This window comes from Metarhizium brunneum, chromosome 1, assembly GCF_013426205.1.
Source record: "Metarhizium brunneum chromosome 1, complete sequence".
NCBI lineage: Eukaryota > Fungi > Ascomycota > Sordariomycetes > Hypocreales > Clavicipitaceae > Metarhizium > Metarhizium brunneum.
In genome coordinates, this window is record NC_089422.1 from 1,641,825 (window position 1) to 1,662,185 (window position 20,361).

Here is a 20,361-nt window from a genome sequence, read left to right on the forward strand (position 1 = left end):
CGGAGAAGCAAACGCTGCATCTTCCAGTTTATCTCAAGAATCAACTGGTCAACAGTGGACTCATAGCCGTCTCTAGACGTAAGTATCGAGTATAATACTAAACAAACGAACACATAATTGTTTTGGACAACGGACTCTAAGCGATACCTAGATTTTAGCTCGTGCAACCCAGGGAATTCTTCAGTATTCAATCAGACCAAGATCCAACTGATAGCCAAGCGAGCAGAAGCCTATAGCGGTTTCCAATACAATTTAGTTTCATGTGGCGAGCAGGACAACCTGACTCAGTTTTCTCATAGCTTTGGGCTTAAAAGTGCATCGATATTAATCGCGGTTTATTGAGCAAAACTACAGCTACAAAATACAAACGACGTCCAAAACGCCCGTCAACTCCGTTCCATCATTCATCGGTCAACATCACAAGCCAAGCTCTTGTGCCATCCTACAATCAGCGTATGTATTTTTGCTCACCTGCCCATGAAGCTGCTTAAGAGACCATCACATCTGTGGTGCAGCTTTGGCCAGGTCCAGCCAATAGCTCGGCATGCGTCTCGATCGACAGCGTTTTCGAGTCGCCGATGCCATGAGCCACCGTTTTTGTCTTGGCTATGGATTCCGAAACATTGCCGTTGACGAGAGAACTTGCCTTGACGTCGCCGTTTGTGGCAGACGCTTGCTTTTCAAGGCGACTGATGAGCATGCCATAGCTCTCAGCAGCCTCCGCAACCATTTGACGGAAGTCATAATTCCATATCTTATAAGTGCGGTCTTTGAGCTCCTCCAATGTCGACTCTGCCTTGAGCCACTTTGTCGGGTCTGCCCATTCTTTCTGCTGGTGCAGATCGCAGATTCGTCGACTGCTCTGCACCAGCCACTGGCTGCGAGTCCTCCTGATGTCATTGTACACGGCAAACGCGGAGGAAATGACCTGACTTTTGGACAGTTTTCCTTTTCCGAGTTTCATCGAGGCGTCGGCCATCAGAACCGAAAGGACAAGTGCGTCCTCTACCCCCATGCCGGCGCCGGCGCCATGATGCGGGCTGCTGGCATGCGCTGCGTCTCCAGCAACACATATCCGGCCTTTGTTGTAGAACGGGAGAGGGTAATCCCACAAGTCAAAGACTGCCCAGGTAGGGAGCGTCTCCGGCAGCAGGCTGATGAGATCTCGAATTGCTGGGTTCCAGTCCCTGAAGCGATGTTCGATATCAGCACGCTGGCCGACAAGCGCCGTTGGTTTATCCTGTGGCCATTCCTCGTCGTTTCGAACAAAGACGGTGACATTGCACATGGTGCCGTGTGCCACGGGGTAGTGAAGGATGTTTGCGTCAGGACCCAAGTGATTGTGAAATGCCCTTGCCTTGCGTTCTCCCAGTGCTGAGACGGCCTTCTCCATTGGGATAACGGTAGGGTACGAGTTGACATGAGTATAAGTCGGCTTGCCGGCGGTGCTGTCGGGGCCAAGAACTATGTTCCTTGTCTTGGATTTGATTCCATCGCACCCAATGACTGTACTTTCAGTTAGATACTTTTCACGGACAAGATATGCTGCGTCAAGAATTCCCCTCAAAGAGCTGTTTACTCACCGGCGTCGGCTTCGGTCACAGTGCCATCTGCAAACTTGAGCACAATCTTTTCGTCGTCTCCGCCCTCGACAATATCCTCTAAGCGCTTCTTGAAAACCACAGTGTCGGATGGCAAGACTCGGATTAGTTGTTCAAGAAGATGGTCTCTGCGAATGCCTTGGATTCCTCGGTATCCCGCATTCGTTTTCAAGTAGTACTTCTGATAGTAGGGATCGCTCTTGTCTCTTTGATTGTAGCCATCAATCCATCGAAGGCAGTCGTGAGGATCGTCCTCGTTGGCAGCGGAAAGACCTACAGCACCACCCATCCTCAGGGCCATGGTCACTTCCGGGTCGATCATTTCTAGACATCCTTGAGCAGCGGGATTGAATGCGATTCCTGTTCCCAGCTCCCGCAAGCCCTGGCCCTGCTCGAAAATCGTGACCTTGATCCGACGCCTTGCCAGACCTGCAGCGGCGATGAGGCCGACGATGCCACACCCTACAATGGCAACCTCGAGCGGGCTGTCTTCTCCTGCGGATTGCGACATCCTGCTGACTGATGACTATTCAGGGCGTACAGATTGGTGGAGCAGAATCAGTATGCAAGTGAGTTGGCATCACACTTGCATGGCTTTTACGAGTCTTTATTTTGAGTAATCCGGGCCGTGGGCTTGGTTGGTGGTGCCGTGATGGCAAAATTGTTTTCGGAATTGGTTAGTCCGAGAGAATGATGGCAAAGATCCCGAATCTAATCTGATTAGTTGATCGGGGTATCTGTATCGATCTCACACCCTTCTTGGAGCTCGCTTCCTAAACAGCCGAGTCTGTTGGAGCCTGGTAGGGCCCATCGGAGTAAGTAAAGGAACCGAGTACCGAAACAAAACAATGGTTGTTTCGAGCCTGAACGGTAAATCTCTCAAGCTTTCTGTGTCTTCTATTGGCCAGGGAGAAGGGCACCACATTACTTTCGTCCCTTATGCCTCGGAGTTTCTCCAATATGCAGTCTCGGGCCGCATGGCTCCCCAGTCATCCTCGGTGGGACCTTTTTGGCTACATTGGCCCGTTGACACATTGCTTGTCGCGATAGGGGACAGATTTGTTAACCTTGGTGTTAGAATCTTTGCTCATGGGCATGATTGTTCCACCGAATGCGAGCCATCCATTCCAACTCCATGCCCGTCTGACAACCCTGGCATTTCTTTCGTTTCCTGGTCTCGGCGGGCTAGTTTCTTCCCACTCAGAAGAAGATTACTATTCGCCGTAAGGAATTACAGGAAGTGTATGGAGTTTGGTCGGCTACTCAAGTCTCCCTTTCTAAGATGAAGCAAGGCCTTCTCCATCAGATAGACGTACCATATATGAGTAGCTGCTCGCATTGTGTTATATTCCATGTCTTCTTACACAACATAAACATACTTCAACTTTCAGGTCCTTCTCTCTTCAACATTGAGGCGACTAATCGAGATACATGTGCTGAATCAACTGAACTTCAACCGTCACACATCTCCACCTGCCTACTCTTTCTAGTCCTTCAGACTCCGATTGCTACTTCCAATGCATTCCGATCCGAGATTAGCCAGTCCAAACGGGGCTTTAAATGTATTCCTTTTCGGATCTTTGCCGTTGTCATTCGACCATTCAGAGTTTCATCGGATCCAAAACACTGTTCGCGGTGATGAGAGTGTTTCATGGATTCTGAAGGTTGTATCAGAGCTACCGGAACTATGGCAATCCATCTCTGCAGCTCTCGGTGTTCCTAGCGAAAGGGTTGTCGAAGGCTACATGCAGCTTGTTGACCTAAAGAATGCTTTCAACTCGGGCGCTGCGCTGACTATTCCGTACCCGTTGCCAAATAAACTCTTAGTTCCACTGGCAACCATCGACCAGCTTATTCAGTACATGAGCTTCCATAAAAATGCGTACGCCGGCCAAGACGACGAAGCTGACTGGGTATCACGGGCTTCTGCCAAGGGCGAAACGCTGGGATTCTGCACGGGGCTGCTGAGCTCGGCGGCCGTGTCCAGTTCCAAGTCTCCCTCAGATTTCGAGAGATATGGTTCATCTGCAATTCGGCTGGCCGTTGCAGTTGGTGCGGTTGCTGATATGGATGCCAAAGCATCAGCTCAGTCGCCACAGCCCACGAGGTGCCTCGGGACAGAATGGAATTCCGACTCCAAACTGACCGACCTCTGCAAGATCATAGACAGCCAAGATGATGTAAGTGCCCCCATCTTGACACGAATAGAGGAGGTAATTACCATTAAAATGGGTCCAATGCTGATAATAGTAGACATACATCTCTGTCAACTACGACTACAACCGCGCCACGGTTACGACATCGTTGGCGGCGATGGCTCAAGTGCAGCAGAATATGAGATCAGCAGGATTGCCAGCTTCGGAGATAGGTTTGCGTGGTCGATATCATTCCGAAGAGCACGGGGACGCTCTCAGCGCCCTTCTCCGATTCTGCGACGGCCGCCCCGAATTCCAGTTCCGCGACTGTTCTGACCTCGTGATGAAATCGCGATCCAATACCGGCGGTCAATATTTTACATCCGGCCCACTTCATCACCATATTCTTAGGTCAATAATCTTGGAACCACCTAGTTGGTACGAGACTATCAAGACCTTGGAATCAGAGGTGCTCTCGCAAGATGAGAAAGCAAGCATCGTAGCATTTGGACCAGAGCGACCACTGCCGCCTTCCCTGTCACCATCACTGAGCTCGCGCTGCATTCATGTGTCTGACTCCAAGAACGCGCCGACCAAAAGCACACGCCAGGGCAGGTCTGGAGGTGTATATCCGGACACCGACATTGCTGTTGTGGGAATGTCATGCAAAGTAGCCGGGGCGGATGATCTAGAAGAGTTCTGGGAAGTGCTCTCTTCCGGGAAATCGCAGCACAAAGAAGTCTCATCGGAAAGGTTCACCTTTGAGACGGCTTTCAGAGACATGGACCCAAAGAGGAAATGGTTTGGAAACTTTATTCGCGGACATGACAAGTTCGACAATAAGTTCTTCAAGACCAGTCCCCGCGAAGCCGCGACGACCGATCCGCAACAACGACAACTCCTTCAAGTGGCCTACCAGGCCGTCGAACAGTCTGGATACTTCCATAAAGAACAAGACGATAGCACACGAGAAGTCGGTTGCTACATTGGTCTTTGTGGAACAGACTACGAGAACAACATTGCCTGTCATCCGGCCAACGCCTTTTGTGCCACTGGCAACTTGGAAGGCTTCGCGGCTGGAAAGATCAGCCACTATTTCGGCTGGACAGGGCCGGCATTCGTCGTTGATACGGCATGTTCTTCATCTGCTGTTGCCATCCACCAGGCGTGCCGAGCTATCCTGAGCGGCGAGTGTAGTGCTGCTCTGGCTGGAGGCACGCACATCATGACGAGTCCGTATCGGTTCCAGAATTTAGCTGGCGCTTCCTTTTTAAGCACCACTGGACAATGCAAGCCCTTTGACTCCAGGGCAGATGGCTATTGCCGAGGGGACGGCGTCGCAGCCATCTTCCTGAAGAAGCTTTCTGTTGCTATTGCCGACGGAGATCAAGTTCTCGGAGTCATTGCAGCCACGGGGGTGCAGCAGAACCAAAACTGCACACCCATCTTCGTCCCGAACTCGCCCTCCTTGTCTGATTTGTTTAGAAATGTATCTACCAAGGCAAATCTCGAACCAGAGGCAATTACTGTGGTGGAAGCGCATGGTACCGGAACAGCTGTCGGAGATCCCGCGGAATATGAGAGCGTTCGACGGGTCCTCGGAGGCACCAACAGAAGCAATTCTCTCGTTCTGGGGTCTGTCAAGGGATTTATTGGACATACAGAGCCAGTGTCTGGAGTCTTGTCATTGATCAAGGTGCTTCTGATGATGAACAAGGGCTACATACCACCGCAAGCAAGCTTTGAGACCATCAACCCTAACATCAAAGCCCAGCCCTCTGACAAGATTGTCATTCCTACCTCCCTCAGGCCTTGGAACGCCGACTTCAAGGCTGCACTGATTAACAACTACGGCGCTTCAGGTTCCAATGCGTCAATGGTGTTGACTCAAGGCCCTTCAACGATTCCCAAACCAGCATATCACGAGTCGAGCGACAAGAAGTATCCGTTCTGGCTGTGCGGATTAGACGATTCTAGCGTACGTCGGTATGCAACAGCACTATTGAAATACGTCAGCAATCGCAAAGCCTCATCTCGTGACCCTGAGCTGACTTTGAGGGACGTCTCCTTCAATCTGGCCCGCAAGACCAACCGGTCGCTTGCGCGAAGTTCAATATTCAGCGTCAAGTCACTAGGTGAACTATCACAGGCGTTGACCTCCATTGCCGATAATAAAGGTGGCTTCTCTACGAGCGCGCCAAAGGCAGAACGACCAGTGGTGCTCTGCTTCGGAGGCCAGATATCTACCTTTGTTGGATTGGACAAGGAGTTATACGACAGAGTCAAGGTTCTGCGCCAGCATTTGGATGCAGTGGATTCTGCTGCAAAGAGTCTAGGAGCAGGAAGCATATTCCCCAACATCTTCCACCGCGAACCAGTAAATGATACCGTGAAGCTACAGACAATACTCTTCGCGATTCAGTATGCAAGCGCCAAGTGCTGGATCGATTCTGGCGTTAAACCTGTTGCCCTGGTGGGACACAGCTTTGGCGAGCTGACGGCATTGTGCGTGTCTGGTATTCTGACACTGCAAGACTGTCTCAAGGCTGTGATAAAGAGGGCGACTCTGGTGCGAGACTTCTGGGGTGCTGAGAAGGGCGCCATGATGGCAATCGAAGCTGATCTGGACAAGGTCCAAGACGTGCTTCAGAAGGCTGCCATGTCTCTTGGATCGAGTAACTCGGCCCCGGCCTCGATTGCCTGTTACAACGGACCCAGGAGTTTCACATTAGCTGGATCAGTCGAATCCATTGACGCGGTTGCTAAAGTCCTGGAGTCTGAACCCCCGAAGACAATAAGATCCAAGAGGCTAAACGTGACAAACTCGTTCCATTGCAGTCTTGTTGATAACATTGACGCTCAGCTGAACGAGTGCGGACTCGGCCTTGCGTTCCAAAAGCCTACAATTCCGCTTGAACATGCAACTGAGCAGCCATTGGAGGAAGTGACTTCGAGCTTCTTCGCCAAGCATCTCCGCTCCCCTGTATTCTTTGATCGGGCATTGAAGAGGATCACCAGCAAACACCCGTCCTGCGTCTTCTTGGAAGCCGGGTCAAACTCGACGGTCACAAACATGGCGGGCCGTGCTCTGGGAAACAATGGCGATTTACATTTCCAGGGCGTAAACATTACTGGTGAGCCAGGTACAGCATGGAACAATCTTGTTGACTCAACGTTGAGCCTCTGGAAGGAGGGCCTTACCATGTCTTTCTGGTCTCACCACGGATCTGATGTTCTCTCTCACGAGCCTCTTCTCCTACCGCCCTACCAGTTTGAGCAAGCAAAGCACTGGATGGAGCTGAAAGCCCCCCAAAAGGCCATCTTGGAAGTTCCCCAGAACAACAAGCCCGACGAAAATGAGAGCAGCCTCTTCCAGTTTGCTGGCTACACAGACAGCAAGAAACAAGAAGGACGATTCCGTATCAACACCTCCTCGAAGCAATATGAGAGACTGGTATCGGGCCATGTCTTTGCAGAGACGGCAGCCATTTGTCCGGCCACTGTACAGCTCGATTTTGTCATCGAGGCTATTCGCAGCCTGAATCAGGAGCTGGCATCCGAGCACTTACAACCACAGCTTCACAACGTCCAATGCCAATTGCCCGTGTGCGTCGACGCCAGCCGCACGCTGTGGATTGACTTCAAGGAGAGTGCAGGCGACACTCGCTCCCTCTGGAAGTTTAGCATCGTGAGCACCGAGGCATCGTCAAAGACGGACAAGGGCTTGTCGGTTCACACGACGGGCACGCTTCGATTCGTCCCAGCCGACGACTCATCCGCCGAGCTGGAGTTTTCGCGACTCCAGCGCCTCGTCGGCAGCCGACAGTGTCTCGAGCTGCTCAACAGCGGAGACGTCGAGGAGGTGCTTCTCAACCGCAGCATTTACAAGATCTTCGCCGAGATTGTCAACTACACCGACGACTATCGCGGCGTGCAAAAGCTCGTGAGTCGTGGCAACCAGTCTGCCGCACACGTCGTTCGGCAACACGACGCAACGACATGGCTGGACGCTCATCTGGCCGACTGCCTGTGCCAAGTCGCGGGTATATGGGCAAACTGCATGACGGACTGCAGCTCGGCCGACATGTATGTGTGCAACGGCATGGAACACTGGTTCCGCAACCCGCGCCAGTCTGGTAACAAGGACAAGCCTGGGCGTCCTGCGGCTCTGAATGTGCTCGCTGTACATCACTATCCGTCGGAGAAGGCAATCCTGTCGGATATTTTTGCATTTGATGCCAAGACCAACGACCTGGTCGAAGTGATTACTGGAATAAGCTACGTCAAGGTTTCGAGGGCGTCGATGAGCAAAGTACTCTCGAGATTAACGCCGGGCCTTTTGTCTGCGGCAGCTAGAACGGAGCCGTCTTCCACAATGTCGGGTTCTTTCCCGGCGACAAACGTTGACAATGCTCGTCTAGAGAATGGACATGCACCGGTAAGCAGCACCCAGGAACCGGTGACCTCGTCCAAGGCGGCCAAGAAATCTGCAAGTTCAGGCATTGCCTCGCAGCTCAGAAAAATCATCTCTGAACTTTCGGGTGTTGAAGAAGGCGAGATCCAAGCCGACAGTGCTCTGGCAGATCTCGGCATCGACTCCTTGTTGGGCATGGAGCTGGCTCACGAGGTAGACTCTGCCTTCAAGATCAACATCCCCGAGGCTACTCTGATGGAAATTGTCGACTTTCCAGGCTTGCTCAAGGTGGTTGCGGAGCTCCTCGGAGAGTCCGTAGAACCAGATGCCGGGGAGGAGGGAGGGCATGAGCAAATTGCATCCAGCAGCACAAGTGAATTCGGTGACCGAAGTAACTCTGAGTGCTCCGGATTTCAGACTGGAGTCAGCACCCCGGCTCTGTCTGAACCAGAAGTCCCCTTCGATCTGAAGCTCTCGCATGAATTGGTTATGCAGACATTCACCGCGGTCAAGGAGAAGACGGATGACCGCATCGTGGAGCATGGCCAGGAGAATTACGCCACAGTCGCCGAACCTCTCCAGACGGAGCTCTGTATATCGCTGACGCTAGATGCACTGGATGACTTGGGATACAGTGTCAGGAATGCGCCTGCCGGTTCTTCCATCACGCGAGTTCCACATCCGGCCGAGCATTCACGGTTAGTCGATGCCTTGTACGCCATGTTGGAGAAGGAAGGCAATCTTGTTACGGTGGACGGAGGCCGAATCACTCGAACAAGTACACCATGCCCCGTCCAATCCAGCCAGGACATTTTCCAACGCCTCCTATCCCAGTTCCCTGATCAGCATGTAGCTGACAAGCTTACATTCTACGCGGGCTCCCGCCTGGCCGATGTCCTGCGGGAAAAGACAAACGGCATCAAGCTCATCTTTGGCTGCACCGAAGGTCGCGAGTTGGTGTCCCGATTCTACGCCGAGTGGCCGCTGCACAAGTTGCTCTACCGCCAACTTCAAGACTTTGTACGCCGTCTCGCAGAGGAGTTGAAGGCCGTGAATGGCGGCCCTCTCAAGATCCTCGAGATGGGCGCGGGAACAGGAGGCACCACGAAGCTTCTCCTGCCGATCCTTGCGGAAGCCAACATTCCGGTAGAATATACCTTCACAGACTTGGCTCCTTCGTTTGTAGCCGCGGCACGCAAAAACTTCAAGGACTACCCATTCATGAAGTTCCGCCAACACGACATTAGCAACCCCCCTCCGCAAGACTTGATCGGCACACAGCATCTAATCGTCGCAAGCAACGCGGTCCATGCCACGCCCAATCTGAAGACGTCGACGGGTAATATTCGCAAAGCACTGCGAGAGGACGGCATGCTCCTCTTGGTTGAAATGACGGGCCGCGTGTGGTGGATGGACCTTGTCTTTGGGCTCTTTGAGGGCTGGTGGCTGTTTGACGACGGCCGCGAGTACGTCGTGCAAGACGAGAGACAGTGGGAGCGAGACCTGCAATCCGTCGGGTACGGAGTCGTCGACTGGACCGACGGCGGCCGACCCGAAAACAAGCTCGAGAGGCTCATCATCGCCTCGGCCTCGAGAAGTACTAGGTGCGCATCACTGCCAACTCCTCCGCCCTGTGTCAAGAGCCCCTCAGCTGACTGCGAGTTTCGAGAAGCAGCCGTTAAAGAATACGTCGAGGACCTCTCCAGGGGCTTCGCCGAGTCCCTTGGTGTTGGGGCCGCGCTGGGCGGAGGACAAGGTGCAAGGACGAGACGAGGGGATGGGAAGTGCGTTCTCGTCACGGGTGGGACGGGAAGTCTGGGTGCGCATATTGTTGCCAACTTGGCTTTGCGCCCGGATGTACGGGAAGTTGTTTGTCTGAATAGGAGGAGCAAGGTTGACGCCGTGCTGCGCCAAACGCGGAGCATGCTTGACAAGGGTCTCAGCCTGCCCGGGGAAGCGCTGGAGAAGTTGAGGGTATTCGAGACAGACTTGTCGAAACAGTTTTTGGGTCTCTCGGAGGCTGATTACCACGGCTTGACCGCGTCGGTCACTCACATCGTTCACAATGCCTGGCTGATGAATACCAAGTGGCCGCTCAAACGATTCGAGCCGCAGCTGCGCATCATGAGAAACATGATTTACTTGGCTCGGGATGCGTCACTGGCCAAGGAGTCGACGGAAAAGGTCTCTTTCCAACTCGTCTCGTCGGTCGCCGCCGTCGGCCACTGGCCCGTATGGTCAGGAGAGGCGACGGTTCCCGAGGAGCGCATGACGATTGACTCTGTTCTACCCATTGGATACGGCGACGCCAAACACACCTGCGAGAAACTGCTGGATCGGACGCTGCACTTGTTCCCGGGGCGCTTCCGCGTTACGGTTGTCCGGCCGGGGCAGATTGCCGGCTCTAGCGGCTCGGGCTACTGGAATTCCATGGAGCATGTGCCTTTTCTCATCAAGTCTTCGCAGACGCTGGGCGTTCTCCCCGACCTCCCTGGCCATCTCGCCTGGGCTCCTGTTGATGCGGTGGCGGGAACGGCGGTGGACATCTTGACGCTGCCGGACAATGTGCAGGCTCACCCTGTGTATCACATCGACAACCCCAAGAGGCAGTCCTGGTCCGAGATGGTTCGCATGCTGGCAAGGGCACTCGATATCCCGGACGACAAGATCATTCCGTTTGCGGATTGGATACACGTGGTGCGAAGTAATGCCAAGCAAAGCAACGGGCCTGACGAGGAAAACCCAGCCTCCATGCTTGCCGACTTTTTTGAGCAGGATTTTGTGCACATGTCGTGTGGTGCCATGGTGCTGGGGACTGACAAGGCCTGCGAGCATTCCGTTACTTTGAGGAGTTTGGAGCCTGTCACTGAAGCATTGCTGGGATCCTACGTGAGCAATTGGCAGAAAGCTGGGTTTTTGAGGCGATAGTTGAAGGGGGCTATACACTGCTGCGTTCTGAGTTTGTTTGTATTTTCAACTAGATCACTAGATTGTATGAAGTAGAAATCTTTCTTATTCAAGTATCATAGTGCAGATGCTCACATTATCATATGTGTACTTCCTTTGTCTTTGCAGTAGAGACTAAACGGAGACTGTATCGACCTCTTCCAACCGACTACACCGACCATTGTGTTCCATCATTATGCCCATCTTTCCGCCTTGGCAGCGGGTTTACCCGAACCAAAAAACAGATGTGCGTTGCGAATGCTTGATTCAGTATTGGCCATTTCGACCACCTCACTTACAAGCACAGCATGAACTTGCTGAGCCAAGGAGACTACACGGCCGGACAGCCTCGGAGAATAAGAGGCCCCGAGGACTTTGTCTTGCTCAAGGACACCAAATGAAGTGGGCACACCGGAGCAAGACTCTGCAACTTGAGATTCCGCCCGTTCATTTCGGCAGGGTTACCAGACAGCCCCATCTGATGCAACTCCTCCCGCATTCTTGCGCGGCATGGGCATGCCATCTGCATAGTGCTGCCGGGGCTGTGTGGATGAGACGTCGGTGTCTCGGCCTTTGCCATGGACGCGAGATGACTTGGGCCTCTATCAATCTAATCAATCCGTCTCGGCTCGCCCAGAGGACAACGCGGGACGCAACCCGTTTCCGCTGCCATTATGTAATGAGCCAATACGTATGAAAGGGGTTGGCAGCATGGGCCTGCTCAACTTCTACTTGTACTTGGGGTCGCGTTTTGATCCTCCATCACCTCGGCCGACACCATGCAGACGCCAGCCATGACCAAGTCAGAGGCTCGCAGCCCGGAACCGTCCTCGCTGCTCGATGCTGATGCCCGACCTGTATCAGAAGACAGCAATCATGTACAGGAAACCCCGTCCGACGCGGTCGAAAAACCGCAAGAAAATAGGGGACCGCCTCCAGACGGAGGCCTGGTAGCCTGGTTTCACGTTGCCTGCAGTTTCGCCCTCTTCTTCAACTCGTGGGGGATTCTCAGCACATTTGGCGTATTCCAGACGCATTACGAGTCGGGGGACATCTTCACGGCTTCCTCGTCGAACATCTCCTGGATCGGCGCCATACAGTACTGCCTGGCCATGATGACGGGATTCTGGGCCGGGCCAGTCTACGACCGGGGATATCTTCGCCTGCTCATTGTGCTGGGGAGCTCTGGCGTCGTTCTCGGCCACGTAGCACTCAGTTTCTGCAAGACGTATGCCCAAGTCTTGCTCGCCGAAGGGTTCTGCATCGGCATCGGCGCGGGCTGCCTGTTTGTCTGCGCCGTGTCGATCCTGCCCGGCTATTTCACGTCCAAGCTGGGCCTGGCCATTGGCATCGCCTCCTCGGGGTCTGCCATCGGCGCCGTCGTCTACTCCGTCGTCGCGTCCAAGCTGCTGGAGCAACTCGGCTTCAGCTGGATGGTGCGCGTCTTGGGCTTCATTGCCCTGGGGGTTCTGGTCGTGCCCGTCGTCGGCATGCGAATCCGGGCCCCTTCGCCGAAACGCCGGGGTTTCGTTGACCGGTCTGCGTTTACCGACGTGCCATACTTGATCTTTGTGGTTGGCACCTTTTTTGCCTCGTCGAGTCTGTCTACCATCAACTCTTACATATCCTTCTTCACGGAAAGCAACAAGCTCGCGTCTCATGACATGTCGTTTTACATTGTCGCCATTCTGAACGCGGCATCCTTCTTCGGTCGCATCATTCCGAATTTCGCGTCGGACCATGTTGGCCCGCTCAATGTTATTTTCCCGTGTTCCCTTATCACGGGACTCTTGTCTTTGTGCACGATGGCGGTTCATTCCCTGGCGGGCGCCGTCGTGATTGCCATTTGGCTGGGGTTCTTTAGTGGTGTGTTTATCGCCATGCCTCCCGTGTGCTTTGCCAGCTTGACGCAGGACAAGAGCAACATTGGGACGCGCATAGGCATGGGCTACAGTTTGGCCGGGCTGGGATACCTTGCTGGAGCACCAGCGGCAGGGAGAGTCTTGCACTCCTCCGACTGGCTCAACTGGCACGCCTTGTGGCTATACTGTGGACTGATGTCTATAGCTGCTGGCTTGACGTACTTGACGGTACGAATCTCCAAGGTTGGTTTCAGGGTCTTGGTCAAGGGTTGACAACGGTGCTGCGGCCCGGACCCGTGTGAAGGCTGGACGGGCAGAGACAAGACTAGATGGCCGTGAATCGTGATACAGTGTCAATGGATAGCAAGAGCAGGCAACGTCTCAGTGAATTGATTAATTAATATCCGTACGGAGAAACCTTGTTTATATTGGCGTAACTGGGCACTCAGTGGCTCCTACCCCTGCCCATCTGGAGTTACTCGGGCCCCGGCGAAACTGAATGTTTCTCGCACCATGCAAGTCGCTATTGGCCGTCACAGGGGTAATATGCCATCTTTTGCTCCATAACTCGGACCCATTCTAGTTATGTATGCTCGTTCACTGGCAAACACTGGTTTGGGCGGTTGTCAGGAAATTCCGAGCGCTCGACCACTCGACCCTACCCTGTGCTTTTATGGCTGGTAGTTTGGCAAGACGGGCGAACAGCAAAATGTTGTTTTTCCAAGTCTCAGTCAGCGGATTGATTGATAATCTTGTCCCTATGGCGGCGTGACGGCTCAAAGGAAAAGTACATAGGTACCAAGGAGAACGAGTGGGTTGGATGAGAGTAATGCCGGAGTTTTTAGTTTTTTTTTACGAGATGGGGTCTCTATCGCGATTGTTGCATAGATAGCTGGCATGCAGTATCAAATCGCGAGAGACATTCCCGCCGCCTATTTATACAAAAGTGCCCACCTAGACGCCTTACACCGGACAACTATATTGCGTCTGGTCTCAATAACCCATCACATCTGAGCTCCGAACAAGGAACATCTTCTCCTTGCGAATTAATTTTTTCACCATCCGTAAACAACATGTCTATTACCAAGAATGAATGGCTCATCATGATCCAGGACCGTCCTGGTGTCCTGCAAACACGATACGACAATACGCCCACCCACATCGCCTACTACAAGCCAGTCCGTGAGCAAGGGCAACTAATTTTCGCCGGGCCCATGCTAAGCGCCCACCCTCAGAAAGCAGGCGATCCTCTGAACATAGTGGGAAGCATCTTGGTTCTCAATCTGGACACTCTGGAGGATGTTTGGAAGCTGCTGCGCGAGGATCCTTTTAACAAGACGGGAGTTTGGGACTTGGACAAGACGACCATCACGCCGTTCAAGTCGACTGTGAGGACTCCGTTTTGGTCCAACTTGAGAGACTTGCTTTCGCTTGGCTCCAAGAATGAGTAGACACATGAAGGCTGGGTCGAGGCTGGCATGCGCCAAAGTAAACTCAACGTTAATGGGCAGGGCTTTTTTTTTCTCAATTTATGTTTCGGGCCAACTCGCTGCATAACGAAGCCTGGCCTAGTGCAGGAAGTGGACATGGCGATGCAGTTCGCTCGGGATCACCACGCATAGATGTTGGTTAGACATTGCAGACAGACCGGAGGATTGGCGTGTAAGCCAGCCGCAGGCGATGCTTTTCGTCATCCTTGACTGCTAGGCGTCATTTACTCTGCATATAACGGTTATGAATCTCCATACATCTCAAAACGATACTCCACATGCATCTTGGTGACAGGGGCTGAGCGCATTGTTCCAGTGACCTGGGGGTTATGGAGGGAGATGCCTTCAAGACGTCTCGCCTGTGCACAGCTCTTGTGACATATTTCCTTACCATGCAACATATCCGAGGAGAAGTAGGACAAGATGTGAACTAGTTGTAAGACTGAATTTGCATCGTTACATGGAGACTCAAAAGTCGCCGCCTCAGTTCCTGGATGCGGATCTTGTCGTGCAAAGCTTGTAGCATTGCGCTCGCCTTGTGAGCACGAATGAGTGCCATGGCCAATAACCCTTCTGTCCCTTATATGCGACGAGGAAAAATACAATGCCACAACCTTGGCTCTCCTTGTCATCCTCCTCCACAAAATGCCAACTGCTGCCCGTCTCACTTTGAATTGCCTAATCGGGACATTTCGGGTCCCGAGTACAAAGCTTGGCTGGGAACAAACCATGCCGTCTGTGTGGCAGCAACGATTCGATTATTGTCAAAACCGTCTCGTAAATACTTGTAAATTGCCGTATTCGTACGATTCGATTCCACGGCCTCGCGTCTTGAATCTAGATGGGGCTATACTGTAATCCCTCGCAAGGAACGGCCAATGCCACATCAACGACATCCCCAAGACCAAACCACATGGAGTGCAAGCCATGTTGGTATTTTGTTTTAGTCTTCATTGATACATCCCTGGCATGAAGAGCGAAAAGGTCCCACGGCAATGGTTACGTGTGGAGTTTTAATTTAACAACGGCTTACAGAAGCAATTGCGTGATGGCCGAACTCGGTACCCCGCCTGAGCTTTCAATCTTCTCTTCAACCTGGAGATTCGACTTGCCCTAAATATGTAGCTTTCTTTCGACTGACGATTCGCATCCTGTATCCGAGTACAATGCTCGACATGTCAGACTCAATAGACCGACAGGCGGGCCAAGCATCACCGAAAGGCGGCGGCTTGAAGCTGCATCACATCAACGACCACGGCGCAACTAGCAAGAATGCCGTGAGTTTGCAAAGTCAACGCGTCGCCAGTCTACCAGTGCGGCAGAAGTGGTACCAATGGTTCTCACCCAGCGACACGCCAGAAGAAAGGCGCCTAATCCTTAAGCTGGATGCGTTGATCATGATATTTGTCTTTCTCGCCTACTGGGCCAAAGTCCTCGACCAGTCCGCCACCAGCGCTGCCTATGTCAGCGGCATGAAGGAGGATTTGAAGCTCTTCGGCAACGAACTCAACTACCTAAACACAACGTACATGGTCGGGTTCATTACGTTGCAAATCCCCCTCACCCTCCTCGTCAGTATACACCAAGACCAACAAGGCCATGGCAGCAAAGCCATCCAGCTAACTGCCTCCATCACCAGATGACGCGCTTCTCGGCCAGCTACTTCATCCCCGCGGCGGACTTGATCTGGGGAATACTGACGCTGGCCCAGTACAGAGTCACCAACGTGCAGCAGCTCTACGTGATCCGCTTCTTCATCGGCGCCGCGGGCAGCCTCTTCTTCCCCGCCGTGCAGTGGTATCTCGGATGCTGGTACAAGCGCTCCGAGCTCAGCCGTCGAGGCGCGCTGTTCTTCATTGCCAGCCAGGTCGGCAGCATGAGTTCGGGATACATCCAAAGCGGAGCGTACGCGTCTCTCAACCTCAAGCACGGCATCGAGGGCTGGAGATGGCTCTACATCATCTGTGAGTCTGGGAGCGCGACTACGCGGCCAGCAGACCCGACCGCTAACCGGCGTAGGCTTCTCCTGCACGATCCCCGTGGCTGTCCTGGGCTTCCTCACGCTGCCTGGCCAGCCTGACAAGCCCAAGTCGTATTTCCTCACCCCGAGACAAGTCCAGGTTGCTCAGGAGCGCATGGCGGCTGAGAACCGCGAGCCTCGTAGACCACTGACGTTTTCCGTGGTCAAGTCAGTGCTTGTGGGCTGGCACTTTTGGATCCTGGTGTCCTTTGCGTTCTTCTTCTCTCAGGCAGATGGTGTCTCTTCCAACAGCGGGCTTGCGCTGTGGCTCAAGGAGGAAGGATACAGCGTGGAAGCAATCAACACCATTACTACGGTGTCGCCGGCCGTGACGATAGTCTCTTCCATCATCTGCGGCATCTTGTCGGACGCTTACGACGCCAAGGTGTCCTTGATTGCAGCGACGGCTGGCTTGAATATCTTTGCCAGCATCATCCTGGCCATATGGAACGTTCCCACTGGCCTCAAGTTTTTTGCATTCTTCCTCTCGGGAACCGCTAATGGCATCGCAGCCGTCATCTATGCTTGGGCCAATGAGATCTGCGCCTCTAATGCAGAAGAGCGCGCCATTGTAATTAGTAGCATGAACACGATAGGCAACGCCTTTGGAGCGTGGCTCCCGCTGTTGTAAGTCTGTTCCCCTGATGGCAGGACGAGATGTTGTTTTTGGCTCACTGTTCCGTGCAGCGTGTGGAAGACGGTTGATGCACCGCGATACTTGATTGGATATACTTGGACTATTGCTCTTGATGTATGCATGCTGGTTATGCTTTTTGTGTTGCGTGCGTTTTGGAATCGAGAAAAGACGAACCTCAAGGCTTGAATCGGTGTTGGGTACGATACTGATCGTGAGGCATTAGACGGCGTGTAAATTTCTGAATGTATAGTGCAGATGATTGCCAGTATCGCCTCGTCGCAAATGTTTCTTGATACACGGCCACAACTTGACTTGAACTTGAAATGGCATATTTGCGATAGTGGCTAGCTATGAGTCACGCTGGCACCGGGCTGACCCTTGGTTGAGCAGCCATTCAGAGGTTTGAGGCCTCTCTCATATAGTCTTCAAGTGGTGGTTGTTGCAGGTTGCTTTTGATGAGTTCGACCTTTCCCCGGGAGGACATTGAAGCTGGCTTCCAAATAGACCCAATTTTATTCGTATCCATCATTCAAATAGCCTTTTAATTCGTTTCAGGTGCTCATCAATTGTCTGCAGTTTATATCAGCGGCGAAATGACCAAAGCAGCGCTGTCCTCCGCAGAGTGACGAGGAAGCCGATGCCGTCACCGAGTCCGCCCATGCCACCACGATGATCCCGTCTATGAAGCAGATCAAGCCGGGGCAATATCCAAATGTCCTATTCGCGTTAGATATCATTCAAGACACGTGATAAGGACCCAGGTAAGCAGCCGGCCAACGGGAAATCACTCGGGACTCAGCTGAGCCGCTTTCTTACCCCGCCGCCATGTTGACGAGAATTTGCATTGAAATCCTTCATCATGCCATACTGCCACCGCTGCAGGACCCTCACTGCCAAAGAGCTGCGGGAAAATGACGTGCTGTTTCATCCTAATCTACGCTCCTTGAAAGACAGCGCAGACAGGGGATGCGAGTTTTGCTTTGTATGTTGGACCGCATTCAAAAAGGATGCAGCCAAACACGTGGATGGCCTTTTGCGTGGTGAATCTCCGTTCCCCAAAGGATCGGAATGGACGCCGGCGATATGGCTGAACGGCAACCAATTCGGCCACCCAACCTCTGGCGATACCATTGCAGTGAGTTGCGGGAGGCGAGGTCCCAAGTCAGACTTTTGGCCAGAGGTGAATCCGGAGAACATCGAAGCAGTGCTGGAGGTGTACGAGTACGTGCCACAGTCGACGACGACAACATATCAACCGGCAAGCTCACTGACTTGCCCAGGGAACCAGGCACTCGGTCCAAGTACAATATCAGGGGGCGAAGAAGCACGTCCTATCAGAACCCCGAGCTTCACGTCGCCCTAATAAAAGAATGGATGGCCACATGTCGCGCCCATCACCCTCGCTGCTCACTTACACGAGGATCCGAAATGCCCACCAGAGTAATCCACGTTGGCGATCCCGCCAACAACACACAGCCAAGGCTCATTGCCACTGCTCAACATGGCATTTCCGAGCCCTATGCCGCCCTGTCGTACTGCTGGGGTGCTAACACGTCTAATGTCCCCAAATTGACCGATGCCACGTACTCCTCCTTCGTGCAGGGCATCGACGAGTCCACGCTGTCCCAGTCGCACAAGGACATGATACATCTCGCCCGCGCTCTCGGCATCAACTACGTCTGGATCGACGCTCTGTGCATTATCCAATTCAACGCGGCCGACTGGGAGCGCGAATCGAAACGCATGGCGGTAGTGTACGGAAACGCCGCGCTCACCGTCATAGCCGGGCGGTCATCAGACTCGAAACACGGCTTCATAGCAAACAATGCCGCCCAAAATAGGATCTTTTGTAAATTACCCCACGAAGCGTCAGAAACTCCGACAATCATGGTTGGTCTCCAGCGATCCCATGACATTGGGCCGACCTCGACCAGAGCATGGTGTTTCCAAGAAAGGCTCCTCAGCCAACGAGCCGTCGTCTTTGGCCTAGAACAACTCAGGTTCTCCTGCAGAGCAGGATCCGTGTACGAGGACGGCTTCAAGACGGCCGGCAACGCCGGTTCCAAGTTGTTGGGATCGGCACCAATACAGCCACCGTCTCGGAACGAACAGCACGCAGCGCACGAGGCCTTGAAAGAGTGGTACGGGCTCCTGTTTCCGTATACCAAGTGCCGGCTTTCGAACCCGCACGACGCCTTTGCCTCTCTGTCGGCCATGGCGCAGCAGGCCGCCGCCGTGCTCGGGTCGCGCTATCTGGCTGGCGTTTGGGAATGCGACATCGTGCGAGGGTTGATGTGGCGGCCTACATACCACGTCGCGCCGAACTGGAAGCCAACTACGCGGCCGAAGCCGACGTCATTCACGGGGTCTTGTCAGATTGTTACCCGCGCGCCGTCCTGGTCGTGGGTTTCTGTGGAGGGGGAGGTATCGCAGGAGTCGTTTGTTCCTCCCAAGGTGGCACTGTACAGGGACCGGTCCAACGTGAAGATTCGACCCGTGTTTCTTCATCCAGAGAAGTGGTCAGAGGATGCCGAGTGTGGAGTGGACAAGCTGCACATGCCGGCGTGTGAATTACGATTCGTGGGACGCGTGGTCGGCGCCCGCGTGCTTGAGGAATCGCCCAGGTTGCGCTATACGAGCCTCAGAAAGGCGATTCAAAAGCCGGTCAAAACATTGGCACCCGGCAAATACAGCGTCTTGTTGGTGGGAACCGGAGCCCCCGCTGGTGAACTGCACGAGGATGAGCTGCTTGGGAATGTCACTGCCCTGGGGCACTTTGATGTTCAGGAGGAAAGGGTCGGTGTAAGCCACGTTTATTGCTTGCAACTCATCCCCAGGTATGGATTGATGCTCAAGAGAAACTCTGATGGGTCGTATAGCCGTCTTGGGTGGTTCATGCTGGAGCAAGACGAATGGTTTATGAGTCAAGTCGAAACCGATGTGAGACTTGGATAAACCGTCGCCAGAAAGCGACTATTCCGTGCCTGTTGACACATGCACTGGCGGGGAAATAAAGTTGCATGTGGCTAGTCAAGTCAAGTTTTACCCCATCTTTTCAGCATCGTATGGCCGTCAATGTCAACTTCAGGACTCTCTAGGCCAGTGTATCCGAAATTCTTCTCGGTGCCCCAAACAGTTTTTTGTAGTGAAACGTCCTTGCGACAATCTGTACATTAATCGGAGCGCCTTTAAAATCCCCATCTTGCCACAGCCTGAGACTTCCAATGCTCAGCAGAATTCGCAACGGAACTCATCG

General features: G+C 53.3%; 6 protein-coding genes across 6 annotated transcripts; 5 read left to right on the forward strand and 1 right to left on the reverse strand.

The window, feature by feature from the left end:
• Positions 1-487: 487 nt before the first annotated feature.
• Positions 488-2,112, reverse strand: tropB (FAD-dependent monooxygenase; the record flags this gene model as incomplete). The annotated part of the gene is made up of 2 exons (XM_014686663.1): positions 488-1,506; positions 1,584-2,112. The coding sequence occupies 2 exons, from the start codon at positions 2,110-2,112 to the stop codon at positions 488-490; spliced, it is 1,548 nt and encodes a 515-aa protein (XP_014542149.1).
• Positions 2,113-3,118: 1,006 nt separating this feature from the next.
• On the forward strand, positions 3,119-11,078 carry azaA (Non-reducing polyketide synthase; the record flags this gene model as incomplete). The annotated part of the gene is made up of 2 exons (XM_014686664.1): positions 3,119-3,781; positions 3,855-11,078. The coding sequence occupies 2 exons, from the start codon at positions 3,119-3,121 to the stop codon at positions 11,076-11,078; spliced, it is 7,887 nt and encodes a 2,628-aa protein (XP_014542150.1).
• A 797-nt stretch (positions 11,079-11,875) lies between these two features.
• On the forward strand, positions 11,876-13,231 carry apdF_0 (Aspyridones efflux protein; the record flags this gene model as incomplete). The annotated part of the gene is made up of 1 exon (XM_014686665.1): positions 11,876-13,231. The coding sequence occupies one exon, from the start codon at positions 11,876-11,878 to the stop codon at positions 13,229-13,231; it is 1,356 nt and encodes a 451-aa protein (XP_014542151.1).
• Positions 13,232-14,031: 800 nt separating this feature from the next.
• On the forward strand, positions 14,032-14,409 carry atnB_0 (Aspercryptin biosynthesis cluster protein B; the record flags this gene model as incomplete). The annotated part of the gene is made up of 1 exon (XM_014686666.1): positions 14,032-14,409. One exon carries the CDS (start codon positions 14,032-14,034, stop codon positions 14,407-14,409), a length of 378 nt encoding a protein of 125 aa, XP_014542152.1.
• Positions 14,410-15,623: 1,214 nt separating this feature from the next.
• On the forward strand, positions 15,624-17,291 carry G6M90_00g005070 (uncharacterized protein; the record flags this gene model as incomplete). Its single annotated transcript, XM_014686667.1, has 4 exons — positions 15,624-16,019; positions 16,088-16,412; positions 16,468-17,095; positions 17,156-17,291. The coding sequence occupies 4 exons, from the start codon at positions 15,624-15,626 to the stop codon at positions 17,289-17,291; spliced, it is 1,485 nt and encodes a 494-aa protein (XP_014542153.1).
• A 673-nt stretch (positions 17,292-17,964) lies between these two features.
• Positions 17,965-20,060, forward strand: G6M90_00g005080 (uncharacterized protein; the record flags this gene model as incomplete). Its single annotated transcript, XM_014686668.1, has 2 exons — positions 17,965-18,326; positions 18,386-20,060. 2 exons carry the CDS (start codon positions 17,965-17,967, stop codon positions 20,058-20,060), a joined length of 2,037 nt encoding a protein of 678 aa, XP_014542154.1.
• Between the last annotated feature and the right edge of the window lie 301 nt (positions 20,061-20,361).